Raw genomic sequence first — 17801 nt, forward strand, 5'->3', positions numbered from 1 at the left:
ATTATGGATTGGTACTATGAGACCTCTACTCCAATCACTGGGAATTCAACCTTCTGACCTGAATTATGCAGTGTAATTATGCACTGCAAAACTTTTATACCTCCATACTTAAGCATTTCTGGTCAAATATCATCTACTTCAGCTGCCTTTATACATTTCAAGTTTTAAACAGGTTTTTCTATCTGAAGCAGGGCCACCGAGAGGGGGGGGGGGGTGACATCTGAGACTTTTGTCACGGGCCCGGCATCGGGCTCCGACGTGTCACATAACTGTGTTTATAATGCATATTTTTAATTCTCGTAATAATACAACAATGATAAATAATAATAGTATATCGAGAATGATACTGTGTTTTGTTTTAGACGGACGACTACGCTCTTTAGTTCGCCGTGAGTGTCACATAAAAAAGATTTATAATGCCACGTTTAAAGATGTTATACCAGGACTAGATTTATTAAATACCATTCATAAATTTTGACTTCACGGTGTTTTTCCCGAAATATGTACTTCAATCAGAATTTTTGCACAATACCAGTAACAGTTGCCGAAGGTGAAAGAGCGTTTAGTAAACTTTCAGCAATGAAAAGCTTCTGTAGATCATCAATGCTCCAGGAAAGATTAAACGGCTTAGATTTGCTATCAATAGAACATGACCTGGCAATGAAAATTGATTATGACGAGGTGATTAAAGATTTCGGTAACCATAAAGTGAGGAAGTGGATGAGGCAATAAAAATTTAAAAATTCTCTTTTCATTTAATGTTTGTATTTTGTATGGTATGTAATGTATCGAATTTTGAATTTATTATACACTTTTTTTTTAAATAAATGTTTAATGTTTTATATGACTTTTTTTTATTAAACAAAAGTGATGCACTTTTTTAAGTGGGTCCGGACCACAGACTTTGTCACGGGCCTGAAAATTTCTCTCGGCGGCCTTGATCTGAAGTATTGATATGCACTTCTCTTTGCATTCCTCCTGAAATTTTTTACTGGTGTTCTGTCATTGATTGGTTCCTCTAACAGTCATTCAAAGTAATTACTCCAGACATCTAGGATATCCTTATCTTCAGTTTTCATGTCACCTTTATCATCTATGATTGCTTTTACAGTACTCTTTTTCCTCCATTTCTAAGATTTTTCAGTAGCTGCCTGAACATTTTGCCATCTTCCTGATATTTATTTTTCATTTTCTTACCAGTCTTCCCATTACTTTTGTTTAGCTATTTTTACACATAGCTTAGCTCTCTTACATTTTTATCTCTGTTCTTTTAAGAGAGCTGCTGACTTGTTTGCTAGGAACTTTTGGTATGTTTTCTTCTTTTCCAGGACTGCTTCTTTAACTTCTTGTGTCCACAATAGTGTTCTTATTTTTCTATCCTTGCAGACATCTTCACCACTACCTCCCCAGCTGAATCAATTAATGTCTTCTTCAGAGTTTGCCAGTGAGACTCCATGGTTTGGTTCTTGTTTTAATTTTTTCTGCAATAATGTTTGTCTACAATTTACTTGTAAAAGCTGCCCAACTTTAATTCTTTTTAAAACTTTCTTACATACTGTCTTTTTCAATGTGATATTCATTTTTATCCTGCTTAGTACTAAGTAATGGTCACTTCCAATCTCAAATCCTCTGTATACACTCTTGTATCCTGAATGAGCATGATGATATCACTATCAACACTGACATAGTCCATGAGGCTTTTTTTTTTATTTCTTGTGTCTTCTTTCCATGTGAACTGGTGCACATCTTTATGTTGAAACATGGTGTTAGCGATGTTTAGTCTTGTGTCCTGAGCAGAAGTCTGGTAAATAAATACCATATCATATTATTAGCTTTACCCTTTTCTCCAAAATTTTCCAAAATGTTCTCATAGGTAGGATTCATTTCCTACTTTCTGCTGTTGAGATGTACAACAAGGACCACTTTTTCCATTTTTTTAATGTCAGCTTCTTGTTCTAAATTTTAAAAAAAATTCTTCACTTCTTCCTTAAAAGAATCTTCTCTGGGACCATAGGCAGAAATAATTTTCATTGTTCATTTCCCCATTTGGAAGTTTGCCCACATAACTACTTGAAACTGCCTTCCAATCAAAAAGTTTACCTTCATGTTTAGTGTTGAATGTATTCGCTACTCCTTCCTTTCCTTGATCATTAATTACTTGTAAATAATGTCCTATACTTATTATTTATTAAGATCTTACCTGTTTGTCTTCTTTGTCTCAATAATGCCAATTATGTTTGCATGGTACTGTTCCAATTCTTCTGCAAGTTAATTTTTCTCTCCATTAATACTCCTTATATTGAGTTGTTCCAGTAGCTGACTTTTCACTGTTCACCCTGATTCCCTGACGAAAACAGTTGTGGCCTTGTTTAACCAGGCAATGCTCCATCTGGCATGAAATCTCATCATGTTTCATGTATGCATTTGTGGTTTAAGCCAGTAAAGAGTACAGTTTGGTCAGCTAAGTCCAAAATGGCCAGTCCATCCTTGTTCATTCAGTATCCAGTAGCTACTTATTTACCGGATTGATAACAGGATTGGACATTAGGTAGAAGCCCAGTCTTCTCTGCATTCCTGAAAGGTGATGTGGAGGTCTCCTCCCAGTTATTTGGCTTTGATCCTTATGCATCCCTTCAGATTTTACACACCAAAACCACCAATATTTGTCAAAGCGGACTATTTCAACAACCCAGTAGTGTTCTCTGTCTCAAATCCTCTGTGCTGCTTTATATATATGGTCCTTCTCAACTGCCTGTTGGGGCTCTGTCATTTGTGTTTGATATAGCAGTAAAGGCCATGAAAACAGATTGCAAGAGCAAAACACTAAAATGCCCTAATTGTGAAGGAGACCACCTATCTTACTTCTGAGCATGTCAAAAGAGAAGGGATGAGAAGGAGATCCAAAAAAATAAAAAGAAAGCAATGTGTTGTTTATCAGGAGGCAAAGAGGCAATATACCCCAAAAGTAGCAGCAACATTTATTAAACCCTGTTATGCCAAAAAAAAGTCTGAATAGGGATCTAAACCCATATGTTAATCTTACCTTCTCACAATTACAACATCCTAAATGATATGACTTGACATCTCCTTTGAGCAAATGAAGGAGTTGGTGTGTCCTCACTCTTGAGGACATAAAAAAAGATATTGGAATGTGCACTATACTGCATAGGGTCAAAGACATGCCTTGAGATCTTCTAATAGGTGGGCCATCTTCAGATGGCTTAGATACCTCCATTCTCCCTGGAGAAGATAAAATAATTAATTTACCTACTGCCATAGAGGGAGTATGGTCTGACAATGTTCTGGATATTTTTCCTGATAAGCAAAAAATGATGGATACTCACCATCCTCAGTTCTCTAAAAAGAAAAAAAATTCCAAGGCTAATGCTACTTAACACAGGAAGCCAGATAATACTACCACAAAGAAATAATGAAGACATTCTTACAATATAATTGTCATGGATTCTGTCAAAACATCGATGACATCAAGATCCTCTTGCAGAAGTATAAACTAGTGTGGTTCTGTCTACAGGAAACATACATGAAACTGATAGACAATCCGACATTACAAAATACTGCCATCATTCATAAAGACAGGATGGAGCTGCTTAGAGAGGAGTTGCCATATCCCTTTCCAACAAGTCTCACTCAATACCAACGTAGAAGCAGTTGCTATCCAACTTTCAGTTGTAACTCTGTTAACAGTATGCTGCATGTACATCCTTCCTGCCACAGATTTCTCAAGATGACCTTGATGATGTCATATTACAGTTACCACTCTGTTACCTTTAATAGGGGATTTAAATGGACGCAACATTCTGTGGAGTGGTGCTTGAAAAAACATCACAGAGTCGTTGAGTATATGCTTGACAACAATAATCTCTCCCTCCTATCTTAAACACAGGAAGCAACACCTACTTGAATGTGTCTACCCAAACATTCATTCATTTTCATAGACTTAACAGTCTGATCACCCCCCCCCCTTTTCCCACTCTTCAAGTGGGAAACTGACAAGAACTTATTGGGTAGTGATCACTTTCCTCCACTCCATCATGGATATCATGATGGAAAATTGAGCAAGCTGACTGACTCACCTTCTCCTCTTTAGTAGAATTTGATTCTGCAACAGTTAGCTTTTCTTCCATCAGCAATTCAGTGAATCATGTGGCAGTGTGTATTACACAAGCTGCCACAATTCCTGAAACATCTAGTCAGTTTCCACCTTTCCCTAAGCCAAGGTGGAATGACAATTGCACAGCAGCTGAGGAATTTCAGAAGAAAGCCTAGAGTTTTTTTTGAAGATACCCTACAACAGCAAACCTTGCTACTTTGAAATATGCTCGAGCTTGAGCAAGACACATTCAGTGTCAGAGTCAAAAGGAATCCTGGATCTAATATATATATATATCTTCCATAACAAGAGCCACCATTACTAAAGAAGTCTAGGACAAAATCTGGAAAATGAAGGGCAGTTATACCACCCACTGACACTTTGTCCTGAACACAATGGTTGCATTGTTGCTGAACCAACTGCGATTGTTGACATACTTGAGATTTTTGCTAAAAAGCATCAGCAATCTGTTCTTACCCCCCCCCCCCCCCCAGTTCCTTGTCTAAAAAAGCAAGCCAGAAAAACAAATCTATTTCCTTTGAATGCACTGAAGAATGTAATAGGTCATTCACTAAAGAAGAAAATAAAGCTGCTTTGCTTACTTGCCATCCAACTGCTGTTGGGCCAGATAATATAAAATTATAGATGACAGAATAAACAGTATATTAAATTTTCATCAACCACAAGTATCCTTCCCAAGCATCTTACTTAGATGTAGATCATTTACAAGCCTTAAATCAAGTAATGGAAAAATCAAAAGAATATAATAGACCAATTTCTTTGGCTTTCATAAATTATGCAAAAGCTTTGACTCAATAGACCTATGTAAAATGCTTGAAGCTTTAAAACATGTAGGCATAGACATTATTTATATTAACGCATATGCAGGAGCTCGGGGCTCCCACTGGCTACCGAGCGCGTCCCCTAGGTGGCGGATAGGGGGAAACCCTGACTACCATCCGTTGGATATCAGGGCAGCTCTGAATATGTTGAATAAAGAGCCGTGGACCAGTGGTTTTGGGACTGGCAATCCCATGTAAAAATATTGCCATTCACCAACCTGCAGTGGGTCAGCGTGGTGAGTTATGGCCCAATCTTTCAAGATGAATCAAATGGGAATATGACCCTCATTCCCCCAGAGTCCAGATTGTTACTACCTGTGGCAGCAGGCAGTTAAACATGAAGACACTGATCATGCTGCCATTGGAAACTAGACCTTGGAACTTTAAACTGTAGGACTCTGAGCAGTGAAGCACGGTTAACTGAAGAGTTAAAGCAACTAAAATGGGACATTCTCAGACTGTGTGAAGTTAGATGTAATGGTGAAGAAATTTTTCATTAAAAAAATGGAGGCATTTTTATAATAATTTTTATAATGGAGACAATATATTGGATTATAGAGTCCAAGATAAGGAAAGATTCAGTGGAGTTGGATTCATGATTAACAAAAAATTGAAGAAGAATATAATAGAATTTGACATTATATCTGATCGAATACAAGTATTGTTGTCCAAATCTCAAAAAGATGCCCTCCAAGTCTATGTACCAACAATAAGTCATATGAAGAAATTGAAGACATCTATCATGGTGCATCCCAACTTTACAATAAAGGAAAGCATCATTTCAAAATTGTAATGGAAAACTTTAATGCTAGAATAGGTATACGACAATCAGATGAAAGCTCAATGGGAAATTTTGGATATGGCATGAGAGATGATAGAGAATTAAGACTAATAGAATTTGCAGAAAAAAAGAACATGTACATCATGAATTATTTTTTTCAAAAAACAAGACATAGGAAGTTGGCATGGAAAAGTCCAAATGGAAAAAATAGTGAAATTGAATTTATCCTCGGTATTAAGTAAAACATCTTTCAGGACTGTTCTGTTATAAACACCTCAACATAAAAACAAGACATAGATGTACACAAACTCAACATTAAAAAGATATATTCCAACATGAACTAACAATTGACTTAAAAATCTTATTATAGATGACAATGCTGATCCATCAGGAAGTAATGACATTATTACCTAAAACTTTTTTCATTGTTCACTTTAAATAGCTGGTACCACAGAACAGAAACAAGACAAAATTTCTGAAGAGACAAAACAGCTTATGAAGAAATGAAGAGAAATGAAACAAGCAAATAACCTACAGAATAAAATTGAATACACTGATTCAGAAAATACATTTTCTGAATTGTGCAAAACAATTCAGAAAATGTATCATGAAAGAAATAAGAAAATTAAATTTTAAATTCAACAATTGATGAACAGCAATAAACAGATGGTGGCAGCCAAACTACAAGATGGGACTATAACCAGAGATAGATATGCTATAGCAAAAATAACTGCAGAATTTTACTGACTATTATATCAAGATGATGAATTAATTGAAGAAACTACGAAATAACCGAAGTGCCACAGATTCTACCAGAAGAAGTAATGTGGAGCATCCAAAGCTTGCAAAATGGAAAAGCTGCTGTTGAGGATGGAGTTATAGCTGAACTTATAAAAGCAGACAGGGAAATGATCTACAAAATCTTAGCAGAACTACTTACCTTGTCTGAAAAAAAAAAAAAAATGAAGTCTACTATTGGTGGTTTGCAAAGTGTTTACAAAAGACTTGGCTCATAGGTTTTACACAATTCTAGACCTAGCACAACCAAAAGAACAAGCAGATGTTCGAAGTGGCTTTAGTACAATAGACCATATTCAAGTTGTACAGCAGATTATTGAACAGTGTAAAGAATATCAGTTATTACCATTATGTCTTGTTTTTATTGATTATGAGAAAGCCTTTGATTCAGTAAAAACTTGTGCAATACTTAAGCATTATGAAACCAACAAAGGGGAGGAGCCATATATCAGGACCATTAAATCAGCATACACCAATGCCACAGCAGCAATTCATTTCATTGGAAACATCTATACTGTGGAAATACAAAAGGTATAAGACAGGGTGGCACAGTCGTCTCTCCAAAATTATTCACAGCATGCCTAGAAGAAATATTCAAACTTCAATCCAGAAATAATAAAAATCAATAATGATGAAATTAAACAAGTAGATCATTACATATACTTAGAACAACAGTTACCAATGGAATGAAATATCATGGATGAAATTAAAAGACGCATGATGCTTGGATGGAAAGCATTTGAAAAATTACAGTCAATATTCAGAAGCTAACTACCATAATGCCTGAAGAGAAAAAAGTTTTTAATCAATGTATTCTTCCTACATTGATGTATGGCTGTGAAACATGGACACTAAATGCAAAGGAAATTCTAAAATTAAGAACAACGCTATTTAGTATGGAAAGAAGTATGCTTGGTATCACAAAAGGAATGTGTGGAAAAGAAATCAAACCAAAGTCTCTGACATCATAGGAAGAGCGAAACATCTGAAGTGGCAGTGGGCTAGACATATTGCTCGAAGACAAGATCAACAATGGACAAAAGAAGTACTGGATTGGATTCCACAAGAGGAAAAATGCCCACGATGCCGACCTAAATCGCAGTGGATTGATGATATCATCATCATGTTTGCAAGAATGACATGGGAAAGGAGAGCCATTTTCAAACCGTTTTGATGACTGTTTTATTTGTTCACTGCAAACTGTAATGCAAAGTAGGACAAACTCATATGCTCCTTATTCTCCCAACATTTTCTTTAACCCTTAAGGTAGGTATGCATTTCTAATGTAGTATTGGCATAAGCTTATTTTCACAATTCACAACATGAGTTAGCTTAATGTAATTATATACTTGAACATTTTATATGATGAAAAGGCTTTTTAATAATGTTATTTAAAAACACACAATTATGTTGCAAAGACAAGTCAGAGACTGGATCGCATTATTGATGTGACATCATGAAATAGTCTGATTCCATGTTTTTTCTGTTGTTTTTGTAAACTACATTATTTTTACAGATCATTTATAAATTCACCTTTCATTAAGGACATTAAATGAAATGCAAACTACACTTTTTAGTTTTGCAAAACAGTACAAAACTGAATGCAATGGTGAGGGACCAGAAAGTATTAAAAACAGTGAAGAAAATAGTTTGTTGTGTCTTCAATTAAAAAACAATTAAGACATGCTGCCCAAGACAAATGGCTCAAGGAATTCAAGGTGGAGATGTGCTATAAAAATGAAGTTGGTTGCATTCTAACATATAATAATATATCCTGAGGTTCCTGGCAAAACTCTAGATTAATACAAGATTTTGGACCCTTTTAAAGTGGAGACATATTTCATGAGACATTCAATTTTCATAAAAAAATACTGTGATGCAGACGTTGCTAGAAATCACATCTAGCTAATAGGTAATATATGTAGCTGCTTTCCAAAAAAAGATTGGTTTTCTTAAACATTTGAACACCTGAAGTGCCTACAAAGCTAAATTCAATAAACTATTTATTGATTTTAAAAACTTCATAGGCACAGTAATGGTACAGTATCAGAATAACATGAAATGTAAAGAATTTGTTTTAATTATGGCTGATATCATTAAACAAAAATTAGTTAAGGAAATCAGAATTGCAGTAGTGAGTCTTCTAGATACTTCTGCAGTTATTTGAAATGAGGGAAAAGTCATCCATTATGTTGAGATGCATAGATGAAAGTCAGAAAAGTTCTTTATATACATAATTCTGCTCTAAAACTCATAGAGCATAAAATAAACAAATTTTTCTTACCAGAAGACTTGGTTAGCAGGCATTGGAATAGAAGTAGCATGTAACATGCTTGGGGAGAAAAATAGATCAGTGGCAAAATTAGAGAAACATGCCAGATCTTACAAATTACTGTGCATAATTTGAATTTGTGTGCTTTAAATTCTATTCAAGATGTTCCCTTTGTTGCTGAAAAGGAAACAGGTGTGTGTGTGTGTGTGTGTGTGTGTGTACACACACACACACACTGGGGGGGGGGGACACCTACGCCTCCCCAAATGTAACAGGTTAATCTACATTAACCTGTTACATTTTGGTCAAAAAATAAAATGAATTACATTAAACTTTAAGTATTAGTAAAGAAAGAGCACATACAAAGGCCATGCATGTATTGGTCTCAAGTTCTACTCTTAACAATTAGATGGATGTCAGAGTCCTAGTTTGCAGATTAACTTGAGAATTCATTATTAGAGTTCTTGATGCCCCTAGAGCCCTATTGGTTGTATAATCTAGAGAGTTTAGTGTCATATATTTGCAGGATGGAACACAACAGATTATCATGTGTATTTTGTGAAATAGCAAAATGCTTCACAAAATAATTATTTTTGGGCACATGCTACAAACTTTCTGAACCAGATGCTCAGATCCTTAGAAAATGTTTTTGTAGTAATCATATTCAGTATGAGCTCTGTCATTTCCTCTCATACATTTCCTTACAGGCTTGTGATTCAACTCAGCAGTCACGGCTATCACTTCTATAACATTAGCAAGTTTCTTCAAGAAAAGCTTCTATTCTTCAGAATTTTTAAAAGTGGCCAAAAATGGCCATCATTGTGATGTGATCAGAATAACAGTGTAAGATTACATGCAGGCAGCCAAATATAGTCTGCAGGAAATTAAACACAGTATTTGTTGTTTGTGAGAATGGCACCATCCTACATCAACCACAGGGTACCCCAGGAAGCTATGAATCATTGTAGAAAGTTATTCAACAGGATATGTAGATACCTCATGCAGTGTATACTTGTATTGAAAAAAATTAGTCTGATTAAACCATTACGTTGACCAGCTACGTGTAGAAAGACTTGTATTGGCAGTTCATGTTTAGTTATTTAACAGTAATAATTCACAACACAAGAATAATAAGAAAATAATTACTACTTATATAACTTATTTGTTGATATTTCACTGGTGTTCACCCAGCATCTTCAGAGCACAAAAAGCAGTTTGTTATGGTACACGAACAGCAACAATTAGTTAACAGTGAGACCAGTTTAAAAATTGTAACAGACAACACAAGGAACTAAAATCCTAATTGGCACCATCTGTTGTTGGATAAAGAGAGTTAACAAATACATTGGATTCTGATTAATTGGGCCACATTGGGAATAGTATAATTTGGCCCCATTAAAGTTGCACATCAAGAGTTTAAAGGTTGTATGTACATAGGGCAAAATACAAGTTTAGATAGTTTTTTTCATTTATTGGGTAGCAAAATTATTAACTTATAAACAATTGGCTTTAATAAAATAAGATATTTGCCAAAAAATATAAAATTTCATTTGCAGTTAATGATTATGTTGGAATTGATCAAGCATCGCTCTAGTTTCTTATTGACTACTATAAAATCAGCACAACTATTTGGTGCAGAAATAGCATTGTCTTCCTGCATGAAATAGTCGTAATCTGGAAATAAATTTTTTTGCATCCTAGCAGATACTCGTTCAAGCTCAAAAGTGTCATCCTCATCACTTTCGCATTCTTCTACTGTTCTCTGATGTTTTGCTGCAATTTCCTTCACAATTTGCTCCTCAAAATGATTTTTATTCTAGTATTGAAGACTGTCATGAATGTATGCAAACCCTTCGTAGTTTTTGATATGGTTCATGTCTCATGAGACACTTTTTCACTATCTGTTGTATCTGGCACATCCATAATTGAATGCTTAAAACCATGCTGAGCAAAAGAGTTTTGAATGGCATTCCATGACTGGCATTATTAAAATATGGAAATATAATGAGCAAAAGAAAGAGAGAGGAAGATGACATAGCATTCCTTGCCAGCTATTGGTCACAAACTGTATTGTCTGTAAAAGATTAACTTCTGCATTGACCTCCTAAGCAATTATCAAGAATTAGCCAATTCTCATTAACCAGGTCTTAAAAAATTCAGATATCATCCATACATTTTTGTTTGCATGGTACTGAATGGGTAAACACTCCATTCTGATTCCTTTAAAGCATTGAGGCCTTGCCCTTTTTAAATAAGTAACAACTTTTGTTTAGTTCCCAACATATTTGAACTGCATGACACTGTTGCATGATCTGTTGCTGTTATTGAGTGTAGTGTAATGTGTCTGTGTAGTGTTTTATAACACAGAGAACCATCCAGTATGGAATTAAAAAATAGACCTGTTTTGTCAGCATTACAAATACCATCAGCACTAAATTTTTAAATAAGATTATGCAATTTTTCTACCACTCCATGTGGTAGAGGTTACTAGTTGGCCCAATTAAACATTATGTCCCAAATAAACAAAGCAAATTCTTTTTAAATTCTCATTTTATTTTTGTCCTTCCTGACTTTTCCAGTTAACCAGAATGTACTGTATTAATTTGATCTTAAAATGACTGTCTCCCAGATTTTTGGTAAATTGATATAGCCATAATTATTGAGGTGTGTAGGAATGTTCTAAAGCTGCTGCTTATTCCAGAAATAGTCTCTTTGATTTATGACTTCTGGATTGCACTCCCCCCCCCCCCCCCCCAATTTGATCCTGTGTTGAAGGTGTTTCCCAAGTATGGTCTGCTAGTCTTGATTTGCCATAATGATGGTGCCTAATGTATTTTTTATGTTCTCTGAGTTGGATATCAACAGTTCTTCCTGTCTGTCCATAGTAAACCAGGTCACAAGTACAGGGCACTTCATACATTCCTGGATGTGACAAAGGAGAGAGTTTGTCCTTAGGTGCATCGATGAGAGTTGCCAATTTGATGTGAGGAACTGATATTTATTAAGCACTCTGGATGTCTTTTAGCTGTTGTCTTGTGTGTTAGTTTTTGGAGATTATAGTCATTGGTTTAAAAAGTATGGTGCAGGTAAGTGAGCTCAGTGGTAAGAGTTATCATTGGAATACATAGCTCTGGCTATGTGAGTTAGTGTTTTTAAGATACCATATTATTGAGCTGGATGGTGATGTGATTGTTTGCACAAATATCTTCCAGTATATGTAGATTTTCTATAAACAGAAAAAAGATAATGAACCATTAGGAAGGCATGTGACTAGTGTACCTAGGAAGGGCAGACAGTCATTAGATTCCTTTTAAATTGTAAAGTGGATTTAGGTTGTTGGCTATTGAAATGCACTAAAAATGTATCTTGATCATATCACCAAATAGTAAACGCATCATCAATATATGCATTAATATTAATTTTAATATTTCAGCATTAAAAGTTGAAATAATGGTATTTTTATATCGTTTCAAAACATTAGGTTCAGAACATGAGGAAAGAACTAGAAGAACAGAAGTCCTCTATACAGGTATCCGATTGTTATATTTTTATACAGTGCCTATGTTAATGTATTTACATAAATTTTAATGAACATTTTCATATGTTTGTTTCTATTTAACACATGTAGCATTATGGCTTTATCAGTCATGTTACTCTTATACTAATATATTTATGGTTTTGCATTTAGTATGTTATATTAATTCAAAATCAATCCTGTTTCAAACCTTGACTGGTCTCCTGAAGTGATACCTTTCATCAAAGAGATCTGGATAGATTACAGTCTCACTCAAAAATTAAATGATCAACAACAAATGTAAGATAACAAATTACTGTTACAGACAGGGTTTACATCATCATCATCATCATCAAATTCCTGCCATGTACCCTCAAAGGGTGTACAGAATATGACAGTACTACATGAAAAAATTACATCATTACTAACTTCCTATCTACAATTTTCCTCCAAATCAGTCTGTTACTTGTCAAGACTCCAACATTATCAGATCTTATATTTCTATCGTCTAAGGCACTTTGTACCGTATCAATCCACCTATATCTTGGTCTTCCTCTGGGTCGTTTTCCTGCCAACCTGGCAGAGAACACTTGTTTTGCTAATCTTTCCTCTCCCATTCTATTTAAGTGACCATACCATCTGAGATTAGCTCTGCTAACGCATTCCTGGATGCTGACAATGTCAAGTTCTTTCCTAATATCCTCATTTTTAATATGATATTGCCATTGATGCCATCTGTTCACGCCTCTAATCTTTCTCAGGACTCTCATATCTGCGGTCTCTAGTCTTTGGTCAAGTGTTTTACTTCTGACCCAGCTCTCAGATCCATAAGTTAAAATTGGTTTGAACACAGTCTTGTATACAGCTAATTTAGTGTTCCGACTAATTTCTTTCTTATTCCATATGAATTTATTCAATTGACTTCCCACGATACCAGCTTTGCTGATTCTGTTGTCTATTTCTATATTTAGTTTACCATCTTCAGTAAAAATTGTGCCTAAGTAGCTGAAATGTTTTACTTGTTCCACAGGTTCTCCATTCACAACACAGTTGACATTTTCAATGATTCTGCCTATTTTCATTGTCTTTGTCTTTTTATTGCTGACCTTCATACCATATCTATTACAACAGCTATTCAATTTAGTCAGAGAATCTTGCAGACTTGTAGTGGATTTATTTAGAAGTATAACATCATCCGCATAAAGCAAAGAGCTGACATTAACATCTCCAATTTTGATATCAGGTTTAATACCACATTCCTTCATAATGTGATCCATATAGATAATGAATAACAGAGGGGATAATGTACATCCTTGTCTCACACCAGATTTAACATTAAACCATCTTCCTGTACTTCCTTCAATTCTAACTGCTGACTCACAACTCAAATAAAGACTAAGTATTGCTTGATATAATGCCCCATTGACACCATATAACTGCAGCGTATTGAATAGCTTCTCTCTTGGCACCTTGTCATATGCCTTTTCCAAATCGACAAAACTTAAATACAGATCTTTGTTATATTCCCATGTTTTCTCGACTATTTGTCGTAAAGTGAAGATCTGATCCTGACAGCCTCTATTTGGCCTGAATCCAGCTTGTTCTTCACCAAGCTTTTCTTCCACAATTCTTCTCAACCGTTTCTCAAGTATACTTGCATAGATCTTGCCAGGAACACTCAATAGGGAAATACCTCTGTAATTCTCACATTCAGTTTTATTTTCCTTTTTATATATGGGTACTATGAGAGCTCTACTCCAATCATCGGGAATTCGTCCCTCTGTCCAGGCTTTCTGAACTATGCAGTGCAGCCACTGTAAGACTCTTATACCTCCATACTTCAGCATTTCTGGTCGAATATCATCTACTCCTGCTGCCTTTCCACATATCATCTACTCCTGGCATAGATCTTGCCAGGAACACTCAGTAGGGAAATACCTCTGTAATTCTCACATTCAGTTTTATTTTCCTTTTTATATATGGGTACTATGAGAGCTCTACTCCAATCATCGGGAATTCGTCCCTCTGTCCAGGCTTTCTGAACTATGCAGTGCAGCCACTGTAAGACTCTTATACCTCCATACTTCAGCATTTCTGGTCGAATATCATCTACTCCTGCTGCCTTTCCACATTTCAAGCCTTTGATGGCTTTTTCTACTTCAAGTATGGATATGTATTCCTGACTGCATGCCTGGTCAGTGTTTTTTATCACTGTGCTGTCATCACTGATTGTTTCATTTAGCAGTTTTTCAAAGTAATTACTCCATACTTCAAGGATATCTTTTTCTCCTGTTTTCATTTCACCTTTATCACTAATTCCTTTTACAGCACTCTTTCCTCCATTCCTAAGCTTCTTCAACAACCTCCAGAATATTTTGCCACCTTCTTGATATTTATTTTCTATATTCTTGCCAAAGTCCTCCCATGACTTTTGTTTAGCTAGTTTTACACACTGTTTAGCTTTCTTACATTTGTCTCTGTATTCTGTAAGAGTAAAAGCTGACTTATTTGCAAGGAACTTTTGATATACTTTCTTCTTTTCCTTCACTGCCTCTTTAACTTCCTGTGTCCACCAGGGAGTTCTGATTTTTTTTATCTTTGCACACAACCTCACCACATGCCTCTCTGGCAGAATCAATCAATGTTTCCTTCAGAGTTTGCCACTGAATCTCCAAGGTTTGATTCCTGTTCTCAAACTCTTTCATTTTCTTTTCAATAATATTTCTGTATTTTAGTCTACAGTTTACATCTGAGAGCTGCTCAACTTTTATTCGCTTTAAAACTTTCTTACATGTTATTCTTTTCAATATGAAATTCAATTTTATCCTGCTCAAGACTAAATAGTGATCACTTCCAATTTCAAATCCTCTGTACACTCTGGTGTCCTGCACCAGGGAGAAAACATCACTATCAACAATAACATAGTCAATGAGACTTTTCTTATTCCTAGCCTCTTCTCTCCATGTGAATTTGTGCACATTTTTATGTTGGAACATGGTGTTAGTAATAACCAGTCCATGTCCTGAGCAGAAATCCAACAGATATTTGCCATTATTATTAGCTTTGCTCTTTTCTCCAAATTTTCCCAAAATATTTTTGTATGTCTCACAATCATTTCCTACTCTACTATTTAGATCCCCAACAAGGACCAACTTTTCCTTTTTCATTGTGTCAGTTGCTTTTTCTAGAGCGTCAAAAAATTCCTCCACTTCTACCTTAGTAGAACCTTCTGTGGGACCATAGGCACAAATAAGTCTCATTGTCCAGTTCCCCATTCTCATATTTGCCCACATTACTCTACTTGAGACTGACTGCCATTCAAGAAGATTAGCCTCGTATTTTGTGTTGAATACTATGGCTACTCCTTCTTTTCCTTGATTGTTATTGCCTGAACAGGGTTTACTCGTAGATTTATTTTATATATATATATACATACATATTATAATAAGCTATACTACATATTTCACTGTCAACTAACAGTTTCATCAGAAAGATAAATGTATTAGACAAAAAAAAACTGAGCAGTTGTGTTGAAATGTATCACATTAATAATAATGTAGATTAGTAGTACAAATCATTTGACTAATCAAGGTTGAAGCAGTCATTCATACATCATCTTTAAATGGCTATTGGCATAATGGAGATCTGAGATGTTGCATAAATGTATAAGAAACTTCCACATGTCACTAAATATGAGGCCTTGGCCCCTATTTAAGGGGTCATGTGATCATATCACCCCCAAGGATTTTCCAGATAAGGCACTGAGCAGAGGATGAATCCATTTTGCAAGGTTCTAAGAAAATGTGTGTAGGTAGGGCCTTTACCTTTCCTTTTATATGTGATCCTGATTGTTCCTTTTTATGGATTTTGACAGTTTTTCCAGTTTGATACATGAAAACAGGTAAGAAAATTATACTTTTATAATCTGTTTTTGTAATTGTGTGAGTATGAGCTGGTTTCTTAGAGAAGAGTAATTTATTTAGTTTTTTTTTTTGAGCAACCATTTTGAAGAAATTGGTGGAATAAAAGCTCTTTCTTTTTTGTTTTTATCTTTAATTATTCTTGTAGCACTGTTCTGCTTCAGTGTTGCAATAATTCCTAATTTTTTTTGAGAAGGATGTAAGATGCTAGTATAGAAATATCTTCCTGCATTTAGCTTCCTATAGCTTCTAACTATATTCCTTTGATTCCTATTTTTTATAGCATCTTAAAACAAAAGTTTATTGTCTTTTTCAATATCCATAGTAATTTTTATAGTGATGATTGTTAAAGAAATCAAATTTCTGCAAGTCTTTTAAGATAGTTACCAAATGGTAAAAATATCCATATATCACCATCATGTATATGATTTTAAGGTAGCTTATGACAGAACTTTTCCAAATTTTTTCGTGGATAAATTGGTGAGGGGAGGCAATAGCAGTGGTTCCATCACTTCGCTGTATATCTGGAAAATCTACAATGTGAACATGTCACTAAATAGAACCACCACTGAGTAATGAGTTAAATAATTGTTTGGGTCAATCATTGTATCTGAGGGGTCACATGAATTTTTGTAGAGGTATCCACACACTTTAACATACCTCAATAAAGGTTAAAACTGGTCTGGGTAGTGTCTCTTCCCATAATGCTTAGCATTATACACACCTGAAATAAAAAGATGTGTGCTTTCCATTATGGGATATTAAGGCAATTAATGTGTAGTCATTAATCTCTGTATACAAGTAGCTTAGTCATGAAGACTTGCACATAGACTTGCCTACACTTGGATAAAGGATAAACCAAGAATATAATTTCTTGGCATCCTTAAGTTAAATTTAGTGTTAGGACTGTCTTGTATATGTCTGAGTACAAGAATTTTATTGAATTCCACATCTTCCACATTCAAGAGAAAGCTCCCAACCATACCAGCTTTATATATTCCATTATCTTTTATATTTAAAAAAACAGTATATGAACATAGCCAAAAAAAGTTTATTAATAAAGTATGTAAACCAAATAGTTAAACCTGATGTTCTACCTAAGCTGCTGCATGGCCATGCACTAACTGAAATGATCCCACACACACTAAATTGTTGCTGCACAGCTGCCAACAGACAGTTATTTGTTTTCTATGTATATTACAAAAAACTTTTAATAAAATGCCATTCAGTCATCAGGACATTGTAAAATGTTTTTCCACAAAGAGCAGCAGCATGTTTGCATAGCTGTTAAAAAAAAAATTTAAAAAATAGAGGGCGTTTTGGTTTGATCTGAAATGTAATTGACAATTCAAAAAGGTAGAATAAGAAGAGTGGATATCAAAAGAGATAAGAACTGCACATTAGAATTATATAGTATAATATAGTAGATGTCCAGTTGATACACATATATATGATTAAAAAAAGTTTTAAAAAATTGCCATTCAGATATTTATTATAAGTTTATAAGACTAAATCACTTTCCCAACTGTTTTCCAAAAATTTGAGAAAGTTTGATCCTTAATG

At 34.9% G+C, this 17801-nt stretch overlaps 1 protein-coding gene across 7 annotated transcripts in view; it reads left to right on the forward strand.

Annotated features, from left to right (window-relative positions):
* The window catches only part of LOC150108191 (uncharacterized), a 368644-nt gene that overhangs the window by 241184 nt on the left and 109659 nt on the right, over nt 1–17801 (forward strand). For all 7 annotated transcript variants that reach the window (XM_090390641.1, XM_090390644.1, XM_090390642.1 and 4 more), the window contains exon 15: nt 12286–12333. In XM_090390641.1, the coding sequence (XP_090246767.1) occupies nt 12286–12333 (48 nt within the window). The remainder of the gene's footprint in view (nt 1–12285; nt 12334–17801) is intronic.

Source organism: Typopeltis vanoorti, chromosome 3, assembly GCF_054136105.1.
Source record: "Typopeltis vanoorti isolate ZY-2024b chromosome 3, IOZ_Tvanoo_1.0, whole genome shotgun sequence".
In the NCBI taxonomy this organism is placed as follows: domain Eukaryota; kingdom Metazoa; phylum Arthropoda; class Arachnida; order Uropygi; family Thelyphonidae; genus Typopeltis; species Typopeltis vanoorti.